The sequence below is a fragment of the Pseudophryne corroboree genome, chromosome 4, assembly GCF_028390025.1.
Source record: "Pseudophryne corroboree isolate aPseCor3 chromosome 4, aPseCor3.hap2, whole genome shotgun sequence".
NCBI classification, from domain to species: domain Eukaryota; kingdom Metazoa; phylum Chordata; class Amphibia; order Anura; family Myobatrachidae; genus Pseudophryne; species Pseudophryne corroboree.
The window spans coordinates 323,177,580-323,205,378 of NC_086447.1; the positions used below are offsets into that span (position 1 = coordinate 323,177,580).

General features: G+C 45.9%; 1 protein-coding gene across 5 annotated transcripts in view; it reads left to right on the plus strand.

The window, feature by feature from the left end:
* The window catches only part of MCF2L2 (MCF.2 cell line derived transforming sequence-like 2), a 1,017,734-nt gene that overhangs the window by 903,548 nt on the left and 86,387 nt on the right, over positions 1 to 27,799 (plus strand). For 2 of the 5 annotated variants that reach the window (XM_063916343.1, XM_063916344.1), the window contains exons 27-29: positions 4,160 to 4,255; positions 22,415 to 22,507; positions 24,349 to 24,420. The exons of 1 other annotated variant lie outside the window; for it this stretch is intronic. In XM_063916343.1, the coding sequence (XP_063772413.1) occupies positions 4,160 to 4,255; positions 22,415 to 22,507; positions 24,349 to 24,420 (261 nt within the window). The remainder of the gene's footprint in view (positions 1 to 4,159; positions 4,256 to 22,414; positions 22,508 to 24,348; positions 24,421 to 27,799) is intronic. 2 more of the 5 variants (XM_063916345.1, XM_063916347.1) reach the window with 2 other exon arrangements.

Here is a 27,799-nt window from a genome sequence, read left to right on the forward strand (position 1 = left end):
CACTTAGTTGACTTAATATTTCACCGTTTTGATTGTTCCCCTTGTAATGTCTGTAAACCTTTTTATAATGTGTAGACAGTGTATTTTTGTAATTCTCCCTGTAAAAAAACTGTGAACACTTGATGGTGCCATATAAATAAAAAAAATACTGTATTATTATTATAATAATAATAATAATTAATTAATAATAATAAATATTAAGGCAGACGGATTTCGAGTTCGGAGGGCAATGTCTCTCCTTTAAATTGCAGTATTAAAATAATGCTGCCTGGTATTTGTGTCCTACATGCAAAAGCAGGCAATAGTGTTCCTGTATGGTCAAAAGAAAAAATCATATTGCAAGAGATATTGGAGGTCATTCCGACCCGATCGCTCGCTGCAGTTTATCGCAGCGCACGATTGGGTCGGAAGTGCCAAAGGCTGTCGGTCCCAAACGATCGCCTCTGCCTGATTGACAGGCAGCGGCGGTCGCTGGGCAGGAGGGGGTGGCACGGCGGCGTGTGGCCGCCGTTTTGGGGGTGCAGTCCAGCCAATGCAGGCGTGGCCGGACTGTGCGGGGGGCGGGCCGCAGCGGCTTCGTGACGTCACACGCAGCCGCTGCGACCAGGGGCAGCGAAGAGGTTCTCCCGGCCAGCCGCAGGAGTTGCGCTAGCCGGGAGTTACTCCTCAAATGCAAAAGCATCGCAGCTGTGCAATGCTTTTGCATTTCTGTGGGGCGGACTAGCCCTGTGCTGGGCGTCCCCCCGCATGTCTGAGTGCCTGATCGTAGCTGTGCTAAATTTAGCACAGCTATGATCAACTCTGAATGACCCCCATTATCCAGATGTAAATTTGCACTCTATAGTTGGATTTGCTTTAAGAGCCTGATTCAGAATTGCACGCAAATTGCACGCTTGGAAATAAACATGATCTCCATCTGTAATCAAAGTTGGTCACATATATACATCCACTTGCGAAAGAATCTTTCACCACTATCCGTGCACTATTTTCATTTATTGGTTATATGCTCTCATTTGATGATAACCAATTCATTTGATGATAACCAATTTAACAGCATAATGAAAAAGGCACTATTATTTTTTTTTATTATTCTTAATTACTCTATGTATACATATTTACTAAGTAGGACAGCTTACAGGGGCTTTATGTGCATGTCCTACCCATTTACACGCCAATCAAGATGGCATATGGAAAATATTTAGCAGTTACTGGTACATTTTGGGCTGGCAGTACCAACACAAGCAATATTCTGAAAGGTTTTTTACGTGCTCAATCCTGCGCTATTCTGCTTAACCATGTACAAACATATACCAAGGCTGTGCATAAGAAAAAACAAAATAATCATGCAGAAAAGGTGTATACATGCAAAGCACCACCTCCAAATATAATGTAAATTACTGAGCTTTTATAAATGATGAATTGATCACAAGCTTCTGTGAGTAGCTTCTTAATACATGTCGAAGGTAGTACCATCCAAGGATTTCTGAAATTAAAATAATCGTGCTTCCCTCATAAGGTGTTAACCATTGCAGGGGGAGTCAGCACAGAGAATGAATGATAGTGCAGTATTTTGTATAAAATGGGGAATGTTTTAATACAAATTGCACTTACAACAGATAGAAATAAAAATCACATGTAAAACATCCTTTCATGGCAGCAACACTGGAACACTACAAGTATATCACCAAAATCCTGCTGATGTACTTCAGGAAGGGATTAGCGGCCACAGTTCCGGAACCTGTAGGTGCTTCTCCAGAATGGCGATGCAGGGTGAGTAAGTGTCCGACCAGCAGGAGTTGTAGAGACCACACTTAACGCGTTTCGGACCTTGCTGGGAAGGAAGCGAGGTCCGAAACGCGTTAAGTGTGGTCTCTACAACTCCTGCTGGTCGGACACTTACTCACCCTGCATCGCCATTCTGGAGAAGCACCTACAGGTTCCGGAACTGTGGCCGCTAATCCCTTCCTGAAGTACATCAGCAGGATTTTGGTGATATGCTTGTAGTGTTCCAGTGTTGCTGCCATGAAAGGATGTTTTACATGTGATTTTTACAGTATTTCTATCTGTTGTAAGTGCAATTTGTATTAAAACATTCCCCATTTTATACAAAATACTGCACTATCATTCATTCTCTGTGCTGACTCCCCCTGCAATGGTTAACACCTTATGAGGGAAGCACGATTATTTTAATTTCAGAAATCCTTGGATGGTACTACCTTCGACATGTATTAAGAAGCTACTCACAGAAGCTTGTGATTAATTCATCATTTATAAAAGCTCAGTAATTTACATTATATTTGGAGGTGGTGCTTTGCATGTATACACCTTTTCTGCATGATTATTTTGTTTTTTCTTATGCACAGCCTTGGTATATGTTTGTACATGGTTAAGCAGAATAGCGCAGGATTGAGCACGTAAAAAACCTTTCAGAATATTACTCAGTTTTCTCGAGTGTTGGATGAACACTCTATTTTACGTGTGTTTCTGCTGCATGATTTTGTTTTTAATTGCGCACATTTGTAACACCTAAATATATCTTTCATTTAGTACCAACACAAGCATCTAACTGCCGCACCCAAACAAGTGCTGCCACCAGTCACATGCCTAATGGGAAATTCACCACTGCCCATTTACTGTATCTGCAAGTGGAGATGTGGCTTAGTGGTGTGCGGCACTGAATAGCCTATAGATTCACAGAGATAACTGGGTTAGGTATGATATGTTGACATGGTCATAACATAGACATTGACCATGCCGACATTCTTCATGTAGACACTGATGAAATGTCGACATAATAGAAAGTCGAAATACCATCCTTGATGGCCTAGCGGTTACTCAGTTCCGGCAGAGCCATTTGATGCACCAACGTTCCAGTAAGTATACCTGCTCTATTCATAACACTAATCCCTACCCCTAACCTTCACTCTGGTGCTTGACCCTAACATCCAACTCTGTAGCATAACCCTAATCTCTCCCTAGTGCCGAATCCTAACCACCCCCTGGAGTCTGACCCTAACCCGCCCGCAACCAAACCCTAACCCTCCTGGCCGGAGTCTAGCCCTCCAACCCGCAATCTAACCCTAACACTCCTATCAACAGGCTTATCCTAACCCTACCGCCTGCAGTCATACCCTAACTCTTCCACCCACAATCTAACCCTAACCATCCTGCCCGCAGTCTAACCCACTTGTCCGCAGTCCAACCCTTACCCTCCCATACACAGTCTTACCCTAACCCTCCTGTCAACTGTCCCATACACAGTCTTACCCTAACCCTCCTGTCAACAGTCTTAACCTAGCCCTCCCACCCGTTGTCTTACCCTAACCCTCCCACTTGGAGCCTGTCCTTCCCGCCCCCGAAGTCTAGTCGAAGTCTAGTCCTAACCCTGCTGCATGTAGTCTTACCCTACCCCTATGGCCTGCAGCCTAACCCTAACCCTCCCGTCCGCAGCCAAACCCTAACCCTCCTGCTCGCAGTTTAACCATAACCCTCCTGCTCGTAGCCAAACCCTCCCACCCCAGTCTTACTCTAACCCTCACACTCGCAGACAAACCCCAACCCTTCCACCTGCAGCCCAACTCTAACCCCTCCGCCTGCAGTCTAACCCTAACCCTCCCGTCTGCAACCAAAGCCTACCCCTTCCACCTGCAGTTCAACCCTAACCTTCCCACCCGCAGTCTAACCTTAACCCTTCACATTTTATCTGTTGACATTGTGAATGTTGACATTACTAATGTCGACCTAAGGAGTACATTCCAAGAATGTTCGCATTGGGCGCGTGTTCATTGCTAAAAATCGCAGATGTGGCTGATTTATATGCGAAATTAGGACATCGTGAGAGAGAGCATTGGTTAAAACTGAGATTATTTCATCTCAGCGTACATTCTAATATCTAATGAGGTATATTTGATTAGGACTGAAATAGTAATTTCTCTGGGCTTTCATTGACGATAATGATTTATTCTGTTCAAATTGACAACAGTTTTTCAAAATGCCATGTTAATTGTTTTATAGTTCAAACTTGTAGTATTTGTATTTCTTTTATACAATTAGATTTCTAGCACATAGCCATTCCACCTTCCCTTTTGTTTGCTTGTCAGTTAACCCAACTAACCTCACTCCCCCTCTGCTTTACTGCTTCCCTTTCCCTCTTTCCTAGCCGATATTCCTGCCAGTCATAACCTTGAGCGCTCTGCGCTTGCTAGAAAGAGATTCACATTACAGGGTCTTTCGAACCGCAGAGTTCCGCCCAAAGGTAAACGGAGCATTTGAACCTTGTTGCGTCTTGTCCTGCACGCATTGTGGACCTGTGCACATCACAAATCATTGTCAGCCTTCACCTCACTGTCTCAGTGTTTTTATGTAACATTTGCTAATCAAATGTGTCGTATGCTGATAAGTTTTTTTATAACCTGATCATGTTTGCATGCAAGTTCGTGACCTTGCAAATAAGGAAGTGATTCCTATTTTTATAGTTATAATACTATTAGAATATTCATTTCATTTTAAATAATATAATTTGTGTCTGTAACACATTTAATATTGTATTTGTGTATGTGACTGTCATAAAAATGTATGCTGTACAAAAATTGTAACTAGAAAATATTTACGATTGTGGTTCTGCATCAATTGGCGGATTGATGAGCTAGAGAGAGATATCATTGGCAGAGAATAGACAACCCTGACTTTTCTCTCCTTTTAAGGCCAGTACTCACTGGCCAATGTGAGAGAGATGTGTGCTGAGCGAACCGCTCACCACACATCTCTCCCGCCGCTCAGCACAGTGCGATGTGTGCTGAGTGTGCGGGGGGAGACGGGGGGGGCGCTCACTTCACCCAGCGGGTGAAGTGAGCGACCAGCTAGATTGGTCTGCATGCAGGCCAGTCTAGCAGCAGCGATAGCGATGCGCGGGGCTGTGCATCACTATAGCTGTAGGGGGTACACACGGAGCGATAATGCTTAAATTCTAAGCAATCTAGTCAGATTGCTTAGAATATCGCTCCGTGAGTACCCCCCTTTACTGTACTTCTATCTCTACTTCAATATTTATAGTATAACTCTCTATCTGGCTCAGCATTGCCCCGCCCGTCCTCTTTCTTGTGGAAGAATTAACTGATGCCAAGCACCATAAAATAGCAAGGGTGATACAACGTAATGTTTTACTTGCTTATCTTGTATGCTTTTGAACACTATTTTGCCAGGTTTTTTTGCCAACTTCTAATCAAATAAATATATATATATATATAATTTTGTGGAATAAAGGCGGCACTCAGCATATATCCCACATTTTTGGGTCCCCTACTGAGATACTGACACATATTATATATTTCTCTGACGTCCTAGTGGATGCTGGGGACTCCGTAAGGACCATGGGGAATAGACGGGCTCCGCAGGAGACTGGGCACTCTATAAGAAAGATTTGGTACTATCTGGTGTGCACTGGCTCCTCCCTCTATGCCCCTCCTCCAGACCTCAGTTAGATTTCTGTGCCCGGCCGAGCTGGATGCACACTAGGGGCTCTCCTGAGCTCCTAGAAAGAAAGTATATGTTAGGTTTTTTATTTTACAGTGAGACCTGCTGGCAACAGGTTCACTGCAACGAGGGACTAAGGGGAGAAGAAGCGAACCTACCTGCTTGCAGCTAGCTTGGGCTTCTTAGGCTACTGGACACCATTAGCTCCAGAGGGATCGACCGCAGGACCCGTCCTTGGTGTTCGTTCCCGGAGCCGCGCCGCCGTCCCCTTTACAGAGCCAGAAGCAAGAAGATGGTCCGGAAAATCGGCGGCAGAAGACTTCAGTCTTCACCAAGGTAGCGCACAGCACTGCAGCTGTGCGCCATTGCTCCTCATACACACTTCACACTCCGGTCACTGAGGGTGCAGGGCGCTGGGGGGGGGGGGGCGCCCTGAGCAGCAATAAAATCACCTTGGCTGGCAAAATAACCACAATATATAGCCCCAGAGGCTATATATGTGGTAATTACCCCTGCCAGAATACAGAAAAAAGCGGGAGAAAAGTCCGCCGAAAAAGGGGCGGAGCATCTCCCTCAGCACACTGGCGCCATTTCTCCCTCACAGTTCCGCTGGAAGGAAGCTCCCTGACTCTCCCCTGCAGTCTACACTACAGAAAAGGGTAAAAAAGAGAGGGGGGGCACTAAATTTAGGCGCAGTAAATATTATAGCAGCTATAGGGGACATAATTCAGTTAGTCCCTGCATTATATAGCGCTCTGGTGTGTGCTGGCATAATCTCTCTCTGTCTCCCCAAAGGGCTTTTGTGGGGTCCGGTCTCCTTTAGAGCATTCCCTGTGTGTGTGCGGTGTGTCGGTACGGCTGTGTCGACATGTTTGATGAGGAGGCTTATGTGGAGGCGGAGCAGATGCCTATAAATGTGATGTCACCCCCTGCGGGGCAGACACCTGAGTGGATGGACTTATGGAAGGAATTACGTGCAAGTGTCGACTCCTTACATAAAAAATTTGACGACATGCCAAATGCGGGACAGCCGGCTTCTCAGCTCGTGCCTGCCCAGACAATTCAAAGGCCATCAGGGGCTCTGAAACGCCCACTACCTCAGATGGCAGACACAGATGTCGACACGGATACTGATACCAGTGTCGACGACGATGAGTCAAATTTAATGTCCACTAGGGCCATTCGTTGCATGATTGAGGCAATGAAAGAGGTATTACACATTTCTGATATAAACCCAGGTACTTCAAAAAAGGGTATTATGTTTGGGGAGAAAAAACTACCAATAGTTTTTCCCCCATCTGAAGAATTAAATGAAGTGTGTGAAGAAGCGTGGGCTTTCCCCGATAAAAAATTGGTGATTTCAAAAAAATTACTAATGGCGTTCCCTTTCTCGCCAGAGGATAGGTCACGTTGGGAAACTCCCCCTAGGGTGGATAAAGCGCTCACACGTTTGTCTAAAAAGGTGGCACTACCGTCTCCGGATACGGCCGCCCTAAAGGAACCTGCTGATAGAAAGCAGGAGGCTATCCTAAAGTCTATATATACACACACTGGTGTTCTACTGAGACCAGCTATTGCTTCAGCGTGGATGTGCAGTGCTGCTGCTGCTTGGTCAGATTCCCTGTCGGAAAATATTGACACCCTAGACAGGGACACTATATTGCTATCCGTAGAGCATATAAAAGACTCAGTCTTGTACATGAGAGATGCACAGAGGGAGATCTGCCGGCTGGCATCTAGAATAAGTGCATTGTCCATTTCTGCTAGGAGAGGCTTATGGACTCGGCAGTGGACAGGGGATGCAGATTCTAAAAGGCACATGGAAGTTTTGCCTTATAAGGGTGAGGAGTTATTCGGGGATGGTCTCTCAGACCTTGTTTCCACAGCAACAGCTGGGAAGTCAGCATTTTTGCCCCATGTCCCCTCACAGCCTAAGAAAGCTCCGTATTATCAGGTACAGTCCTTTCGACCCCAGAAAAACAGGCGGGGAAAAGGCGGGTCCTTTCTGTGCAGAGGAAGGGGAAAAAAGCTGCAACACGCAGCAGGTTCCCAGGAACAAAAGTCCTCCCCCGCTTCTTCCAAATCCTCTGCATGACGGTGGGGCTCCACAGGCGGAGCCAGGTACGGAGGGGGGCCGCCTCAAAAATTTCAGCGATCAGTGGCTTCGCTCACGGGTGGATCCCTGGATCCTTCAAGTAGTATCTCAGGGGTACAAGCTGGAATTCGAGGCGCCTCCCCCCCGCCGTTTCCTCAAATCGGCCTTACCGACAACTCCCTCGGGCAGGGAGGCTGTACTAGAGGCAATTTACAAGCTGTATTCCCAGCAGGTGATAGTCAAGGTACCCCTACTTCAACAAGGACGGGGTTACTATTCCACACTGTTTGTGGTACCGAAACCGGACGGTTCGGTGAGACCCATTTTAAATTTGAAATCCTTGAACACATACATAAAAAGATTCAAGTTCAAGATGGAATCGCTCAGGGCGGTTATTGCAAGCCTGGACGAGGGGGATTACATGGTATCCCTGGACATCAAGGATGCTTACCTGCATGTCCCAATTTACCTTCCTCACCAGGAGTACCTCAGATTTGTGGTACAGGATTGCCATTACCAATTCCAGACACTACCGTTTGGACTGTCCACGGCACCGAGGGTGTTTACCAAGGTAATGGCAGAAATGATGATACTCCTTCGAAGAAAGGGAGTTTTAATTATCCCGTACTTGGACGATCTCCTAATAAAGGCGAGGTCCAGGGAGCAGTTACTGGTCGGAGTAGCACTATCTCGGGATGTGCTACAACAGCATGGCTGGATTCTAAACATTCCAAAGTCACAACTGGTTCCTTCCACACGCTTACTGTTCCTGGGGATGATTCTGGACACAGAACAGAAAAAAGTGTTTCTCCCGCAGGAGAAAGCCAAGGAGCTGTCATCTCTAGTCAGAGACCTCCTAAAACCAAAACGGGTATCGGTGCATCACTGCACACGAGTCCTGGGAAAAATGGTGGCTTCATACGAAACAATTCCATTCGGCAGGTTCCATGCAAGGACCTTCCAGTGGGACCTCTTGGACAAGTGGTCAGGATCGCATCTTCAGATGCATCAACTGATAACCCTGTCTCCAAGGACCAGGGTGTCTCTACTGTGGTGGCTGCAGAGTGCTCATCTTCTAGAGGGCCTCAGATTCGGCATACAGGACTGGGTCCTGGTGACCACGGATGTCAGCCTTCGAGGCTGGGGCGCAGTCACACAGGGAAGAAATTTCCAGGGACTTTGGTCAAGTCAGGAGTCGTCCCTACACATAAATATTCTGGAACTGAGGGCCATTTACAATGCCCTAAGTCAGGCAAGGCCCCTGCTTCAAAACCAGCCGGTTCTGATCCAATCAGACAACATCACGGCAGTCGCCCATGTAAACCGACAGGGCGGCACAAGAAGCAGGATGGCGACGGCAGAAGCCACAAGGATTCTCCGATGGGCGGAAAATCACGTACTAGCACTGTCAGCAGTGTTCATTCCGGGAGTGGACAACTGGGAAGCAGACTTCCTCAGCAGACACGACCTACACCCGGGAGAGTGGGGACTTCATCCAGAAGTCTTCCTACTGTTGGTAAACCGTTGGGAAAGGCCACAGGTGGACATGATGGCGTCCCGCCTCAACAAAAAGCTAAAGAGATATTGCGCCAGGTCAAGGGACCCTCAGGCGATAGCTGTGGACGCTCTAGTGACACCGTGGGTGTACCAGTCGGTTTATGTGTTCCCTCCTCTGCCTCTCATACCAAAGGTACTGAGAATAATAAGAAGGCGAGGAGTAAGAACGACACTCGTGGTTCCGGATTGGCCAAGAAGAGCTTGGTACCCAGAACTTCAAGAAATGTTATCAGAGGACCCATGGCCTCTACCGCTCAGACAGGATCTGCTACAGCAGGGGCCCTGTCTGTTCCAAGACTTACCGCGGCTGCGTTTGACGGCATGGCGGTTGAATTCCGGATCCTAAAGGAAAAGGGCATTCCGGAGGAAGTCATTCCTACGCTGATAAAAGCCAGGAAAGAAGTAACCGCAAACCATTATCACCGCATTTGGCGAAAATATGTTGCGTGGTGTGAGGCCAGGAAGGCCCCTACAGAGGAATTTCAGCTGGGTCGTTTTCTGCACTTCCTACAGTCGGGAGTGACTATGGGCCTAAAATTGGGTTCCATTAAGGTCCAGATTTCGGCTCTGTCGATTTTCTTCCAGAAAGAACTGGCTTCGCTGCCTGAAGTTCAGACTTTTGTAAAGGGAGTGCTTCATATTCAGCCCCCTTTTGTGCCTCCTGTGGCACCTTGGGATCTCAATGTGGTGTTGAGTTTCCTAAAATCACATTGGTTTGAACCACTTAAAACTGTGGATCTGAAATATCTCACGTGGAAAGTGGTCATGTTGTTGGCCTTGGCTTCGGCCAGGCGTGTGTCAGAATTGGCGGCTTTGTCATGTATAAGCCCTTATCTGATTTTCCATATGGATAGGGCAGAATTGAGGACTCGTCCCCAGTTTCTCCCTAAGGTGGTATCAGCTTTTCACTTGAACCAACCTATTGTGGTGCCTGCGGCTACTAGGGACTTGGAGGATTCCAAGTTACTGGACGTAGTCAGGGCCTTGAAAATTTATGTTTCCAGGACGGCTGGAGTCAGGAAAACTGACTCGCTTTTTATCCTGTATGCACCCAACAAAATAGGTGCTCCTGCTTCTAAGCAGACTATTGCTCGCTGGATTTGTAGCACAATTCAGCTGGCGCATTCTGCGGCTGGATTGCCGCATCCTAAATCAGTGAAAGCCCATTCCACGAGGAAGGTGGGCTCATCTTGGGCGGCTGCCCGAGGGGTCTCGGCTTTACAACTTTGCCGAGCTGCAACTTGGTCAGGGGCAAACACGTTTGCTAAATTCTACAAATTTGATACCCTGGCTGAGGAGGACCTTGAGTTCTCTCATTTGGTGCTGCAGAGTCATCCGCACTCTCCCGCCCGTTTGGGAGCTTTGGTATAATCCCCATGGTCCTTACGGAGTCCCCAGCATCCACTAGGACGTCAGAGAAAATAAGAATTTACTCACCGGTAATTCTATTTCTCGTAGTCCGTAGTGGATGCTGGGCGCCCATCCCAAGTGCGGATTGTCTGCAATACTTGTATATAGTTATTGCCTAACTAAAGGGTTATTGTTGAGCCATCTGTTGAGAGGCTCAGTTATATTTCATACTGTTAACTGGGTATAATATCACGAGTTATACGGTGTGATTGGTGTGGCTGGTATGAGTCTTACCCGGGATTCAAAATCCTTCCTTATTGTGTCAGCTCTTCCGGGCACAGTATCCTAACTGAGGTCTGGAGGAGGGGCATAGAGGGAGGAGCCAGTGCACACCAGATAGTACCAAATCTTTCTTATAGAGTGCCCAGTCTCCTGCGGAGCCCGTCTATTCCCCATGGTCCTTACGGAGTCCCCAGCATCCACTACGGACTACGAGAAATAGAATTACCGGTGAGTAAATTCTTATTTATGTAAATATACAGATATACTGTAGATATATAATATAATATATACATATGTGCCATTATCTCAGTGGGGATGTGATTTTGAATTTTGGATAATAGATACTCAACCTGTGTGTGTGTGTGTGTGTGTGTGTGTGTGTGTGTGTGTGTGTGTGTGTGTGTGTGTGTGTGTGTGTGTGTGTGTGTGTGTGTGTGTGTATGTGTATGTATATATATACATATATATATATATATATATATATATATATTGATCTAAATAAGCTCACTGGTGATAAACATTAATTAAAGGAAAACAGTGCGCTTTTGTTCTTTTCTGTTTTTTTTGCTAGCTCCAGAGCAATGTCGGATTCCAAACTAGTAAAAAAAAAAATTTTGTATAAATGTTTTAGAAAAAATTAATTGCTCTTATGGTGCAAAATAGTCTATATCATATGGTTTACTTCTGGAACAGTCTAGAACCCGCATAGGTGCAAAGGATTTGCTGTGTACAATTTGTAAGCATTTAGGATGCATGTAGCTGTGATTTATATATGGGGAGCAGGGGAACCAGTGAGCAGGTTGTAGTGACACCACACCTTAAGCATTCATGTTTACTCTCCTGGAATCAGATTACCCAGGAGACTCCCACATACCGTGCAGTTCCTCTGTATCCCGGAGAAAGTAGGCATCTTCCTTAATCCCACCCACTTCCCTAATGAAGGAAGTGGTCTAGAGTCTTGAAGTCGCGATTCGCGGCTTTGAATAGAATGTGCCACCGTGATGTGATCTCAGCGCCACTCTCTCTTTTATAGCTCCCTACTCTGTCATTTCCAGCACACTCCCGGGTGATGCATTGTAAGAGTGAACCCGTTTGATCTTCAGTAGGTTAAAAATAACCACGCTCACACCTTCACTAAAACAAAGTTATTAAACAATATACTCTCCTTACTCTCTCCTAAAATGTAATTGTAAAATGATTCTTGATTCTAAAAGGACTGGCGCTGACTGATTTTTACCGGTCTAAGGGCCTGATTTGGACTGCATGCAGACCCGATTGTTTACGTATAAATCTGAAGTTTGTGGGTCTGCGCAGACAAAGATGCATTCTGTGCATGTGCAGAACAGGTCTTGCAATATCGCTTGCAGCCCAACTCTGTTGAGGGGGAGCAGGGATGGGAACCAATACTTTTTTCAAAACATGTTGCCACCATTTTGTAGGTGTGCTGGGCCCAGGGTCTGCATTGTGCAGTGACATGCGGCCAGGTGAGGCAGAGCCTCTCCAGTCGTACTCCAGTACACTCCACAGGTTTGACTATAAAAATGATAAGAAAAATACAAAGAAGATATAAATAGGGAGTGTACTGGTCTATGACAGGCAGGGTGTTTTAACAGAGGAGGAGGCCAGTGTACACCTCCGGGTGGGCCTCCTGCTCTTTACGTCGCCGTAGTCTCCGGCATTGTGCCGGAGTCTGATGCGCATGTGCAGGTCTCCGGAAACTTAGCACCTTCCGCCGTGTTCCGGAGACCAATTTAATTACTTCGCATGCGCGGTGGCCATTTTGGCGTGTTTTCGATGCAACTTCAGCACCCAGCGCTGGACTCCGGAAAGGTAAGTATTAAAAATGGGTGTAGTGTGTGCGGTGTGGGCCCCTCCTGGACCCAGGGGCCCGTGTGCACCTCACACATTGCACCCATTATAGAAACACCTATGATGACAGGCAAGACTGTGCCTCACCTGCCTACCTTGTCCGCACATCTCTGATCAAAACTCACCCATTTCCAGCAGTATATATTGCCGCACCTTCGTATAATGCCCACATGAACCCATGGATTCATATATGTGTGTATAAGCAAGTGTCTCCCCAGCTATTTACTTCATCGCATGTCACTGGCGTTGTCAAATGCAGACTTCCTTCACCCGGCTGTATGGATCCTACAGCCAGTTTGAGTAAGCTTCAGCTTATGCTGACTGACCGCAGTCTGCTAATATCACTTTCCTGCGACTGAGCAATTCCATCCAAATTGGAATCATGGCCTAATACCAAGTCTTTTTTCTCTATCGTCCTAGTGGATGCTGGGGTTCCTGAAAGGACCATGGGGAATAGCGGCTCCGCAGGAGACAGGGCACAAAAAGTAAAGCTTTAGGATCAGGTGGTGTGCACTGGCTCCTCCCCCTATGACCCTCCTCCAAGCCTCAGTTAGATTTTTGTGCCCGGCCGAGAAGGGTGCAATCTAGGTGGCTCTCCTAAAGAGCTGCTTAGAAAAGTTTAGCTTAGGTTTTTTATTTTACAGTGAGTCCTGCTGGCAACAGGATCACTGCAACGAGGGACTTAGGGGAGAAGAAGTGAACTCACCTGCGTGCAGGATGGATTGGCTTCTTGGCTACTGGACATTAGCTCCAGAGGGACGATCACAGGTACAGCCTGGATGGTCACCGGAGCCTCGCCGCCGGCCCCCTTGCAGATGCTGAAACGAGAAGAGGTCCAGAATCGGCGGCAGAAGACTCCTCAGTCTTCTTAAGGTAGCGCACAGCACTGCAGCTGTGCGCCATTTTCCTCTCAGCACACTTCACACGGCAGTCACTGAGGGTGCAGGGCGCTGGGAGGGGGGCGCCCTGGGAGGCAAATGAAAACCTTTTTTGGCTAAAAATACCTCACATATAGCCTCCGGGGGCTATATGGAGATATTTAACCCCTGCCAGAATCCGTTAAGAGCGGGAGACGAGGCCGCCGAAAAAGGGGCGGGGCCTATCTCCTCAGCACACAGCGCCATTTTCCCTCACAGAAAGGCTGGAGGGAAGGCTCCCAGGCTCTCCCCTGCACTGCACTACAGAAACAGGGTTAAAACAGAGAGGGGGGGCACTAATTTGGCGTTAGAAATATATAAAAAAGATGCTATAAGGGAAAACACTTATATAAGGTTGTCCCTATATAATTATAGCATTTTTGGTGTGTGCTGGCAAACTCTCCCTCTGTCTCTCCAAAGGGCTAGTGGGTCCTGTCCTCTATCAGAGCATTCCCTGTGTGTGTGCTGTGTGTCGGTACGTGTGTGTCGACATGTATGAGGACGATGTTGGTGAGGAGGCGGAGCAATTGCCTGTAATGGTGATGTCACTCTCTAGGGAGTCGACACCGGAATGGATGGCTTATTTAGGGAATTACGTGATAATGTCAACACGCGCCAAGGTCGGTTGACGACATGAGACGGCCGACAAACAATTAGTACCGGTCCAGACGTCTCAAAAACACCGTCAGGGGTTTTAAAACGCCCGTTTACTTTAGTCGGTCGACACAGACACAGACAGGGACACTGAATCCAGTGTCGACGGTGAATAAACAAACGTATTCCTTATTAGGGCCACACGTTAAGGGCAATGAAGGAGGTGTTACATATTTCTGATACTACAAGTACCACAAAAGAGGGTATTATGTGGGATGTGAAAAAACTACCATAGTTTTTCCTGAATCAGATAAATTAAATGAAGTGTGTGATGATGCGTGGGTTCCCCCCGATAGAAAATATGGGCGGTATACCCTTTCCCGCCAGAAGTTAGGGCGCGTTGGGAAACACCCCTTAGGGTGGATAAGGCGCTCACACGCTTATCAGAACAAGTGGCGGTACCGTCTATAGATAGGGCCGTCCTCAAGGAGCCAGCTGACAGGAGGCTGGAAAAATATCATAAAAAGTATATACACACATACTGGTGTTATACTGCGACCAGCGATCGCCTCAGCCTGGATGTGCAGAGCTGGGGTGGCTTGGTCGAATTCCCTGACTAAAAATATTGATACCCTTGACAGGGACAGTATTTTATTGACTATAGAGCATTTAAAGGATGTATTTCTATATATGCGAGATGCACAGAGGGATATTTGCACTCTGGCATCAAGAGTAAGTGCGATGTCCATATCTGCCAGAAGATGTTTATGGACACGACAGTGGTCAGGTGATGCAGATTCCAAACGGCACAAAGGTGTATTGCCGTATAAAGGAAGAGGAGTTATTTGGGGTCGGTCCATCGGACCTGGTGGCCACGGCAACTGCTGGAAAATCCACCGTTTTTACCCTAAGTCACATCTCTGCAGAAAAAGACACCGTCTTTTCAGCTTCAGTCCTTTCGTCCCTATAAGAGTCATATCTGCCCAGGGATAGAGGAAAGGGAAGAAGACTGCAGCAGGCAGCCCATTCCCAGGAACAGAAGCGTTCCACCGCTTCTGACAAGCTCTCAGCATGACGCTGAGACCGTACAGGACCCCTGGATCCTACAAGTAGTATCCCAGGGGTACAGTTTGGAATGTCGAGACGTTTCCCCTGCGCAGGCTCCTGAAGTCTGCTTTAACAAGGTCTCCCTCCGACAAGGAGGCAGTATGGGAAAAAATTCACGAGCTGTATTCCCAGCAGGTGATAATTAAATTACCCCTCCTACAACAAGAAAAGGAGGTATTATTCCACACTATATTGTGGTACTGAAGCCAGAAGGCTAGGTGAGACCTATTCTAAATCTAAAAAAAAAAAAAAAAAAAAAATTTGAACACTTACAAAGGTTCAAATCAAGATGGAGTCACTCAGAGCAGTGATAACGAACCGGGAAGAAGGGGACTATCTGGTGTCCCGAGACATCAGGGATGCTTACCTCCATGTCCCAAATTTGCCCTTATCACTAAGGGTACCTCAGGTTCGTGGTACAGAACTGTCACTATCAGTTTCAGACGCTGCCGTTTGGATTGTCTACGGCACCCCGGGTCTTTACCAAGGTAATGGCCGAAATGATGGTTCTTCTTCGAAGAAAAGGCGTCTTAATTATCCCTTACTTGGACGATCTCCTGATAAGGGCAAAGTCCAGGGAACAGTTGGAGGTCGGAGTAGCACTATCTCGGATACTGTTACAACAGCAGGGGTGGATTCTAAATATTCCAAAATCGCAGCTGATCCCGACAACAAGTCTCCTGTGCTTAGGGATGATTCTGGACACAGTCCAGAAAAAGGTGTTTCTCCCGGAAGAGAAAGCCAGGGAGTTATCCGAGCTAGTCAGGAACCTCCTAAAATCAGTGCATCATTGCACAAGGGCCATGGTAAAAAAAAAAAAAAATGGTGACTTCCTTCGAAGCAATTCCAGTCGGCAGATTTCATGCAAGAACTTTTCAGTGGGATCTGCTGGACAAATGGTCCGGATCGCATCTTCAGATGCATCAGCGGATAACCCTATATCCAAGGACAAGGGTGTCTCTCCTGTGGTGGTTACAGAGTGCTCATCTTCTAGAGGGACGCAGATTCGGCATTCAGTTTTGGATGTTGGTGACCACGGAGGCCAGCCCGAGAGGCTGGGGAGCAGTCACACAAGGAAAAAATTTCCAGGGAGTGTGATCAAGTCTGGAGATTTTTCTCCACATAAATATAGCTAAGGGTAAATTTATAATGCTCTAAGCTTAGCAAGACCTCTGCTTCAAGGTCAGCCGGTATTGATCCAGTGGGATAAAACATCACGGCAGTCGCCCACGTAAATAGACAGGGCGGCACAAGAAGCAGGAGGGCAGTGGCAAAAACTGCAAGGACTTTTCGCTGGGCGGAAAATCATGTGATAGCACTGTCAGCAGTGTTTCATTCCGGGAATGGAAACTGGGAAGCAGACTTCCTCAGTAGGCACGACCTCCACCCGGCAGAGTGGGAACTTCATGGGGAAGTTTTCCACATAATTGTAAACCGTTGGGAATTACCAAAGGTGGACATGATGGCGTCCCGTCTGAACAAAAAACGGGACAGGTATTGCGCCAGGTTAAGAGACCCTCAGGCAATAGCTGTGGACGTTCTGGTAACACCGTGGGTGTACCAGTCGGTGTATGTGTTCCATCCTCTGCTTTTCATACCTAAGGTACTGAGAATTATAAGACGTAGAGGAGTAAGAACTATACTCATGGCTCCGGATTGGCCAAGAAGGACTTGGTACCCGGAACTTCAAGAGATGCTCACAGAGGACTTATGGCCTCTGCCGCTAAGAAGGGACTTGTTTCAGCAAGTACCATGTCTGTTCCAAGACTTACCGCAGCTGCGTTTGACGGCATGGCGGGTGGAACGCCGGATCCTAAGGGAAAAGGCATTCAGGAAGAGGTCATTCCTACCCTGGTCAAAGCCAGAAAGGAGGTGACCGCACAACATTATCACCACATGTGGCGAAAATATGTTGCGTGGTGTGAGGCCAGGAAGGCCCCACGAAGAAATTTCAACTCGGTCGATTCCTGCATTTCTTGCAAACAGGAGTGTCTATGGGCCTCAAATTGGGGTCCATTAAGGTTCAAATTTCGGCCCTGTCGATTTTTCTTCCAGAAAGAATTGGCTTTAGTTCCTGAAGTCCAGAAGTTTGTCAAGGGAGTATTGCATATACAACCCCCTTTTGTGCCTCCAGTGGCACTGTGGGATCTCAACGTAGTTCTGGGATTCCTCAAAACACATTGGTTTAAAACCAGTCAAATCTGTGGATTTGAAGCATCTCACATGAAAAGTGAACAAGCTCTTGGACCTGGCCTGGACCAGGCGAGTGTCAAATTGGTGGTTTTTTTTCTCAAAAAAGCCCATATCTGTTTGTCCATTCGGACAGGGCAGAGCTGCGGACTCGTCCCCAGTTCTCTCCCTAAGGTGGTGTCAGTGTTTCACCTGAACCAGCTTATTGTGGTGTCTTGCGCCTACTAGGGACTTGGAGGACTCCAAGTTGCTAGATGTGGTCAGGGCCCTGAAAATATAGGTTCCAGGACGGCTGGAGTCAGGAAAACTGACTTGCTGTTATCCTGTATGCACCCAACAAACTGGGTGCTCTTGCTTTTAAGCAGACTTTTGCTAGTTGGATGTGTAATACAATTCAGCTTGCACATTCTGTGGCAGGCCTGCCACAGCCAAAATATGTAAATGCCCATTCCACAAGGAAGGTGGGCTCATCTTGGGCGGCTGCCCGAGGGGTCTCGGCTTTACAACTTTGCCGAGCGGCTATTTAGTCAGGGGCAAACACGTTTGTAAAATCCTACAAATTTGATACCCTGGCTAAGGAGGACCTGGAGTTCTCTCATTCGGTGCTGCAGAGTCATCCGCACTCTCCCGCCCGTTTGGGAGCTTTGGTATAATCCCCATGGTCCTTTCAGGAACCCCAGCATCCACTAGGACGATAGAGAAAATAAGAATTTACTTACCGATAATTCTATTTCTCGGAGTCCGTAGTGGATGCTGGGCGCCCATCCCAAGTGCGGATTATCTGCATTACTTGTACATAGTTACAAAAATCGGGTTATTATTGTTGTGAGCCATCTTTTCAGAGGCTCCGCTGTTATCATACTGTTAACTGGGTTCAGATCACAGGTTGTACAGTGTGATTGGTGTGGCTGGTATGAGTCTTACCCGGGATTCATAAATCCTTCCTTATTGTGTACGCTCGTCCGGGCACAGTACCTAACTGAGGCTTGGAGGAGGGTCATAGGGGGAGGAGCCAGTGCACACCACCTGATCCTAAAGCTTTACTTTTTGTGCCCTGTCTCCTGCGGAGCCGCTATTCCCCATGGTCCTTTCAGGAACCCCAGCATCCACTACGGACTCCGAGAAATAGAATTATCGGTAAGTAAATTCTTATTTTTTTATCTGTTCAAGAACAAGCCATGGGAGGTAAGTGGGGAGAATGCAAACCCCCTCACCAAAAACAAACAAAAAACATACACATTAAGGGGAATTCAAATGGCCACGCTAATGTTTGGCATGGTGAAAACGTGACTTTACCACAGGTTTTTTTTTGTTTTTTTAACGCATCTTTTTCTGGAGTAATTAAATTACTCCCCCACCTCGTTTTTACCATGCAAAAAAAAATCCAGTTTTCCTCCGAAAACACATAGGATCCAGGATAAGTTCTTGGTCCTATGTGTTTTCGCGATCGCGTCCACCAAAAAATGTTACTTATTGGGGATTTTGTTTCAGGACCTAAGAGGCTGACATCGGGGCTAATTGGATAGCTCCTGGCAGATCAATTAGCAACTGTAAATTTCCACGGCTAATTGAATTCTCCCCTGAATGTTTAACACAGGCAACAGATATATGAGTGACATGGAGATTGTAATTGCCTCCTTGGGGCAAATTTACTAACAATAATTTTTTGACCGTTTGCCAAACAACACCAATGTTTTTCTCCACAACCAAGTCGCAAAGTTTACTATCCTGTGGTTTTAAGGCCAAAACCAAAACCACTGGCAATGTGTGGCAGCTTTAAAACATCTACATTGTTTGCGTTTGGGGTTAAATGCCTGGTAAAACTGGATAGGAAGATTCTCTTTATGCAGCACTCAATGCTAGGTAGCAGCCTCTTCTGGTAATCCTGGCCCCTGGCTACCAGGGAAAAGGTAAACACTGCTATAATGTTCAGTAAATTATAGTTAAATAATATACATGGTCAAGTCACATTATTATGACCACCTCCTTCATTTGACGTCAGCAGCGTGCAGCCCATGAAGTACGTCACGTGTCGTGCGCTGGCTTGGCGGGTATATAAGGTGTGAAATAGGCCATCTGCACACATATCACTTGTTGCTGTCATGGGTAAAAGGGGCTATTTATCCGAGTTGCAAAAAGGTGTGATTATCGGCTTTCTGACCAAAGGTGGAAGTATTTCTGAAACAGAGCAGTTTTGGAACTGTTTGCGTGCTGCTGTGGTGAAGGTGTATCGTGACTGGACAAATGGTACCATTGCTAATAACTGACGTGGAAACTGCGGAGCACCACGTGCCACTGATGTGAGTGGTGAACGACGGTTACGAAGGTGCGTGAGGGCCGACCGACACGCTACAGTGGAGCAGCTCACCGTCAAAATGAACCCTGGGGCTACCAGACGTGTCTAAAATGACAATTCAGTGAACCTTGCTGTGTATGGGACTCCGAAGCAAACGGATGGTCACTGCACTTAGCTGGTGGTCATAATTCTGTCACTCGACCATGTATAAGTTTGCCCCATTTCTAAATACATCTCTATTACTGTCCCCATTAGTGAATAATTATCTAATTATGGGCCCGATTCAGACCTGATCGCTGTTATGCGTTTTCGCACAGTGGCAGATTATCAATAGACTGCACGTGTGTATGTGCCGCAGTGCGCACGTGCTTCGGCAAACAACAGGCATCGCCAAACAGCGACAGGTTGGTGTGAAAATTTCAATTGCACAGCCATTCGCATGCTGATTGACAGGAAGAGGCTGTTTGTGGGTGGCAACTGACCGTTTTCTGGGAGTGTCAGGGAAAACGCAGACGTTCCCAAGCGTTTTCAGGGAAGGTATGTGATGTCAACTCCGGACCCGATAAGACTGTTCTCATTGCACTGTAGGAGTAAGTCCTGGGCTGCGCACAGACTGCACACACTGGAAAAATCATTAGAAGGTGAGTGAGGTGCGAATAGATTTGCAGCTGTCCGCTGTCAGGAATATTTGTAGCAAGGTGTAAACATGCGATCGCACACTTGCACGGGTGAATATACACTCCCCTTGGGCGGCGACTGTCTGAAAGCAGGACAGCAAAATTAGCAGCCCAGCGATCAGGTCTGAATAACCCCCATTACCCCTTTCACACATGCAGCTATATCACAGATTTTTGCAAGTGAATGCTCATCAACCCGGGATTTCTGCATGTGTAAATGCAAACTACCCGAGACTAAGTCCCAGGTCCCCGATGCTGCTCTTTACCAGGTTCGGGGCTGAGACCAAGGAATTTGCCGGCTTTTAGACCCATCAAATTCCTGGCTCGCATATCTGAAAGAGGACTGAGTAGCTAAATAATTTGAAAATGATCTGTTAATAGATGTTAATCATGAAGGGAGTTATTGATGATGAGTTCCCAGTACTTAATCCAAAATCAATGAATTTGATGGCAGGTAAGGACCACTTGCCAATCTAGTCTGACCCTTTTTTAACCTTCTGGTTTTCTCAACCCTATGTAATCCTTCATTTTTGGTAAGGATGTACTTATGCCTATCCAAAGCATGTTTAAATTGCTCTACTGTCTTTGCCTCTACCACTTTGAAGAGTAACATCAGGAACCATACCAAGAATGTCAACATGGTAACTGTCAAGCATCTGACCACGTAATGTACCCCTCCAAACTGTGGTTATAAGTACCATTGACACCATTGTACCATACCTTTATAGATTGATCAGAAGATTGTAAATCATATTGACTAATAAAGAACCTCCGTTAGTAAAGACATGTCTTAGCTACTTTTGGCAAATTTACGCAAGCGTACAGTATTTGTGTGGGCCTAAAATGCCTTGCACTGCATTTGTCTCCTATAGTGAACTGCACATATTTCCCCTTCCCCCATGCACAAAATCTGTCAGGATGGTTGGGAAAGGTGAGGTAATGGGTTCTGTTTAATGACTAGAAGCGTATTGTGTATCCCTGTAATAAAATCTTCTACACCATCTGTATTGTTACAGACAGTGCATTGTACGAGATTACTATAGAGTGTTAACCAAGGTCAGGACTTTGTGTCAGCCAAACTGACTGAGACAGCTGTGGAGGAAGAAGCAGAAAAATATAGGGATATAGGTGGAAAAACGAATGCTTTTGCTGCAAAGACCCAAACTGTCACTCCATGCCGGTAGCCACTGGCAATATTTGTGTTTTTTAGTGTTTTCTACAATAAAGCAAATTACATGAATAAGTCTGAGTTCTGCACATAATCATGGCTGCCACCTCTGAGTACAGTATAGGGGTATAGCAGTTTTCATCTTATCAGGGATTTGGTTTCGCTGGTCTGAGGCAGGCAAAATAAATTTGCAGATAAGTGCCGACACTGGGGCTAATTGGATAGCCCCAGTTGAGGTAATTAGCCACGATAATCTACTGTGGTAATAGGATGCCGCCCAAAGGATGATTTATGCACAGGATGAACAATTAGAGATACTGTAGATCCAATATATATTATAACCAACTGTAGACAAATGGTAGAGAGAATAAATCCTACGTAAATATATGGTGTTGGTGGGCTTCCCAGGATTAATGTACACAATACATAGGGAGTGAGTCTATTCTGCAAAGAGGCAGAAAAGATAGAAGAAAGTATCTATATATCTGAGGACTGTTGCCTTTATCCTCTGTTTTAGTGCCACAACTTGCTGCAGATTCTAAGCTTTGATGGTGACTAGGCTTCGGCCTGTGGGGACAAATCAGGCTTTTAGGACCCCGTGGGCAGTAGCCAGGACCACGATTGCTTGGTGCATATTTATGGCTTATAGATCCTTCAGTAAGCTTGTTAGCACATTCAGAATTGTATCTAACATGTATATATTTTGTCAGTATCTCTGCTAGGTCCTTTATGTGAGGAAGCATGTATGCTCTGGCTAGTTGACCCATAAAATACACAGATAATCTATTCTTTTACCATCGCTTTAATAAATCTTTGCTTTACTTCTATGTGTTCCCTTAGAGTCCGAATCTAAGGAGAAAGAAGTTACTCGCCGCTTTTCCTTAGCTTCCTCTATCAGTTCAACAGCTATTAGAGTTCCTGCTCGGCCTAAAGGTAGCTAACTTTCATTCTGGCATTGTACATTTGTTCACTGCTTTCTACTATTGCTATCTGTCATAATATTAAAAAATCCTGGAAATGGATGGAAGGAGAGTGGATGATGTGGATCCGGGTTTAAACCATTTTCCCAGACATGTTTCTGGGTTGACATCATTTTTGACTCTTTTGCTAAATTAAGATTGCTATGATTGGATAACTGTTCTTACGGTGTGCTCTTTTATACTATGGAAACTACATCTTTGCTGACTATGTAATTGTCATGCTTCAATAAAGAAAAAAATATATATACTGGTACATTTCTCATTGCAGAGAATATTTCTGCCAGGATAAATATTCAATAAATATTCAGGGCAACGGAATCTTGACCTGTGCCCTTGCATAATTATAATAATATCTAGCATAATATTCATCCTGAAATTGTGTTCCCATATATACTATGATAGCATCAAGTTTTATCTTGTTTTACTAACATCAAGGAGGTTTCCAATGACTTTGCTGTATAAGCCTTAGGAAAGAGGACTTTTTACAGAGTTACAGCAATGGATTTCGGCCAATAAAGCAATTTTCAAAAAGTCATGTGAGAACAGGATCTGAGTGTCCTAAATCCCTCACACACCCTGCATTTTCTGAATAGTTTTGAGAAGACTTATCTATTTAGACAGAAACTCCAGGGGTTTATACTCGTCAAACAGTTCTGAACCCATAAGCAGGGCAGTCAAAAGCCGGGATGGGCCCAGGTACTTTTAAGGGGCATGGCCTAATCACAGGAGGTGTGGTCATGTACCCTTAGAAAAAAAATACTGAAAAAAAAGTAATTTTTAGCACATCTGTGGCCACACTGCAGCCTAGTACACAGTGTTGTGTGATGGGCTGAGGAAAAAGAGCTGTATCTGCTAGGTAAGGGGTAGGTGGCCTGGGCCCCTACAGGACCCTCACTGGGCCCCTCCATCAGACCTGGGCCCGGGTAATTTGTACCAAACCCCCCCCCCCTCCCCCCGGACCTCCCCTATCTCGGCACCACTGCCCATAAGTTCTTTTACCAAAAACTTGACTGCTGCATTTAGAAGTTTTGAGAGCTAATGACATACAGTATACATACCGTAATACTATTGTCATATGGTGAGGCAATGATCCGTTAGTATTCAAGATCATGACAGTGACAGATCAGACAGATCATCTGAAAACTTTACTGACCAGTCGGGAAACTGGTGCGTTACTAGGCATTCAAGTGGAGGATTTTATGCAGTTTTTCTATTGGACAGATGATTTGCAGAATGCAAACTAGGCCTGCAGCCTGCTAAGTAGTAAGAGGACTAGAGTATGGAAAAAGGATGATGCATACACTAACAACTTTAAATTGCATCTCATTAATTTGCATTCCCACACAGTGTTATTTGCATAAGTCATAGTAGGCCATTAATACTCCACAATGTACACAATGTATATTTAATTAGGCATGTTAGGCATATGCCTTGGCTATTAAATGTATATCTGATAAAAATCTGTGAATTTAAATCCTCTAGGATCCCCTGTAAAAATCTAAAAAGTAAATATTATTGTATTAGTTCTGAAATCTCTGTAATATACATCTGACCAGATACATGTGTGAACTTTTATCACTATTAATGCTATATAGCTGTTAAACATGCCTTTAAAAACATGTTAAAGGTTTTCCATCATCAATGATGAAGCAATGCATTGTGTCTTCTTGATAATGATCCATGACTGAAATGCAACTGTGTAGTTATTTCACATTTTAATTCATTGTGTCCACAGAGCTCTGGTATTTACTATTTAGTGGTATTACAAGTTTTTCACATTTGTAAACTTGCTAGGTCCACTTGGTCCAGATGTGAAAACCAAGAGACATGAGATAAAGAGTGACCCAACGCCCCTGGGTCTTGAAGGTATATGTCTTGTGGTCCTGCATGTCTATCTTGGCATGGTTCATGGTCACCTGTCTTGGTTTGTTTGTAATATGTTGTCTGCTTGCTTCCTTTGGATTTTTAGTACACATAGGGGTATATGCAATTGCGGTCGAATTCCCGGAAATGTCGAAAAACGGGACATTTTCGCCCCCAAAAAAAAATCGACAATGCAATTCAGTACTTTCCGTCAAAAAACGGACTTTACAAATTCGACTTTTTGAAATTCGACATTTGTCAAATTCGACATTTCTGCAATGGTACAAATGCGGCAATTTGACAAAAGTATATTCAATTGAAGTTTGGAAATTCGACAACAGTGCTTTTAGACAGTAAATTCGTCATTTTCAATCCGCCACACTTTGGTGGCGGAATCTAATAAAAAAAAATTAAAACATGTTTTTTTTTGTGTTTTTTTTATTGGTAATAGCACATCTATTTATATTAGAAGGGATTAGGTACTTGGTTTGTCTATTTTGGAGGCACAAGTATTATTTATATATTTTTAAAAATATTATTATTATTATTATTATTATTATTATTATTATTATTATTATTATTTTTAAATGGAATGGTAAAAATCAGAAAAAAAATTGCGTGGGGTCCCCCCTCCTAAGTATAACCAGCCTCGGGCTCTTCGAGCCGGTCCTGGTTCTAAAAATCCAGGGGGGGGGGGGGAATTACAGGGGATCCCCCGTATTTTTAAAACCAGCACCGGGCTCTGCGCCTGGTGCTGGTTTAAAAAAACGGGGGACAAAAAGAGTAGGGGTCCCCTGTATTTTTTACACCAGCATCGGGCTCCACTAGCTGGACAGATAATGCCACAGCCGGGGGTCACTTTTATACAGCGTCCTGCGGCCGTGGCATTAAAAATATCCAACTAGTCACTCCTGGCCGGGGTACCCTGGGGGAGTGGGGACCCCTTCAATCAAGGGGTCCCCCCCCAGCCACCCAAGGGCCAGGGGTGAAGCCCGAAGCTGCCCCCCCCCCCCCCCCATCCAAGGGCTGCGGATGGGGGGCTGATAGCCTTGAGAAAATTGAAAGAATATTGTTTTTTCCAGTCGTACTACAAGTCCCAGCAAGCCTCCCCCGCAAGCTGGTACTTGGAGAACCACAAGTACCAGCATGCGGGAGAAAAACGGGCCCGCTGGTACCTGTAGCTCTACTGAAAAAAAAATACCCAAATAAAAACAGGACACGCACACTGTGATAGTAAAACTTTATTTCACACATGTCGACACATGCATACTTACCTATGTTCACACGCCGACCTCTGTCCACTTGTCCAAGTAGAATCCACGTGTACCTGTGAATAAAATTATACTCACCTGATCCAGTGTCCAGATTATAATCCACGTACTTGGCAAAAAAAAAAAAAAACGAACACCCGGACCAAACGGACTGAAAGGGGTCCCATGTTTACACATGGGACCCCTTTCCACGAATGCCAGGACCCCACGTGACTGCTGTCACAGAAAGGTCCCTTCAGCCAATCAGGAAGCGCTACTTCGTGGCACTCACCTGATTGGCTGTATGCGCGTCTGCTGTCAGACAGCGCATCGCACAGCTTCCTCCATTAGTTTCAATGGTGGGAACTTTGCCGTCAGCGGTGGGGTTACCCGCGGTCAGCCGCTGACCGCGGGTGACCTCACCGCTGACCGCAAAGTTCCCACCATTGAATATAATGGAGAGGCTTTGCGATGCGCTGTCTGACAGCTCAGACGCGCATAGCCAATCAGCAGAGTGCCAGGACGTTGCGCTCGCTGATTGGCTGAAGAGACCTTTCTGTGACAGCAGTCACGTGGGGTCTCTGCATTCGGGGAAAGGGGTCCCATGTGTAAACATGGGACCCCTTTCAGTCCGTTTGGTCCGGGTGTTCGTTTTTTTTTTTTTTTTGCCAAGTACGTGGATTATAATCTGGACACTGGATCAGGTGAGTATAATTTTATTCACAGGTACACGTGGACTCTACTTGGACAAGTGGACAGAGGTCGGCGTGTGAACATAGGTAAGTATGTATGTGTCGACATGTGTGAAATAAAGTTTTACTATCACGGTGTGCGTGTCCTGTTTTTATTTGGGTATTTTTTTTCCAGTAGAACTACAGGTACCAGTGGGCACGTTTTTCTCCCGCATGCTGGTACTTGTGGTTCTCCAAGTACCATCTTGCGGGGGAGGCTTGCTGGGACTTGTAGTACTACTGGAAAAAACAATATTTCAATTTTCTCAAGGCTATCAGCCCCCCATCCGCAGCCCTTGGATGGGGGGGACAGCCTCGGGCTTCACCCCTGGCCCTTGGGTGGCTGGGGGGGGACCCCTTGATTGAAGGGGTCCCCACTCCCCCAGGGTACCCCGGCCAGGGGTGACTAGTTGGATATTTAATGCCACGGCCGCAGGGCGCTGTATAAAAGTGACTCCCGGCTGTGGCATTATCTGTCCAGCTAGTGGAGCCCGATGCTGGTGTAAAAAATACGGGGGACCCCTACACTTTTTGTCCCCCGTATTTTTTGCACCAGCACCAGGCGCAGAGCCCGGTGCTGGTTTTAAAAATACGGGGGATCCCCTGTCATTTCCCCCCCCCCCCGGATTTTTAGAACCAGGACCGGCTCGAAGAGCCCGAGGCTGGTTATGCTTTGGAGGGGGGACCCCACGCAATTTTTTTTCCGGGTTTTTTACCGTTTTTTCAGTTTTTTTAAAAATCGGATCAAAATCCGTCAAATCGGCCGCTTTTCGACAGCGGGACTGTCGAATCCGTTTTTTATTGAATATGTTGAATTCCGGCACCCACTTGCCGGAATTCGACGGTCGAATTGTGTCGAATTAAAAAACGGGCGAAAAATTGCCGCGATTCGCCGCTAATTGCATATACCCCATAATATTTACTAAAAATACACTTTTTTTTATTATAGAGACCCTCATACAGGGCTGTCTTAACAGCATTGTAGGCCCCGGGCAAAGCAATGCACTGGGGCCTCCAAACACCCATTCATGGGAACCAATTAATAAAAAATCATAACATGCGCCTCCTTCAGTCATGCGCCACATCTCCACATTTTTCCATACAGTGAATGGCTATCATCCCTCTGATAAGTGGATAGCTCCAGCCATCCACCAATCAGCATGCTAACAGCCATTAACTGTCCGGCTGCAGGCTGGGAGGCAGGTAAAGAACGTTCTGATTGTTTGACCACCAGCCGCCCCTGCTGGAAGTCCCCTAGAATTGTGGGGCCATGGGCAACTGCCCAGTGTGCCTATACGTTAAGATGGCCTTACCCTCATCTACACTTTCTTGTACATTCTTTTCACTTTTCATAAAACCAATTCGTTGATTTATATGTGGTATATGCTTTTAACATTACTT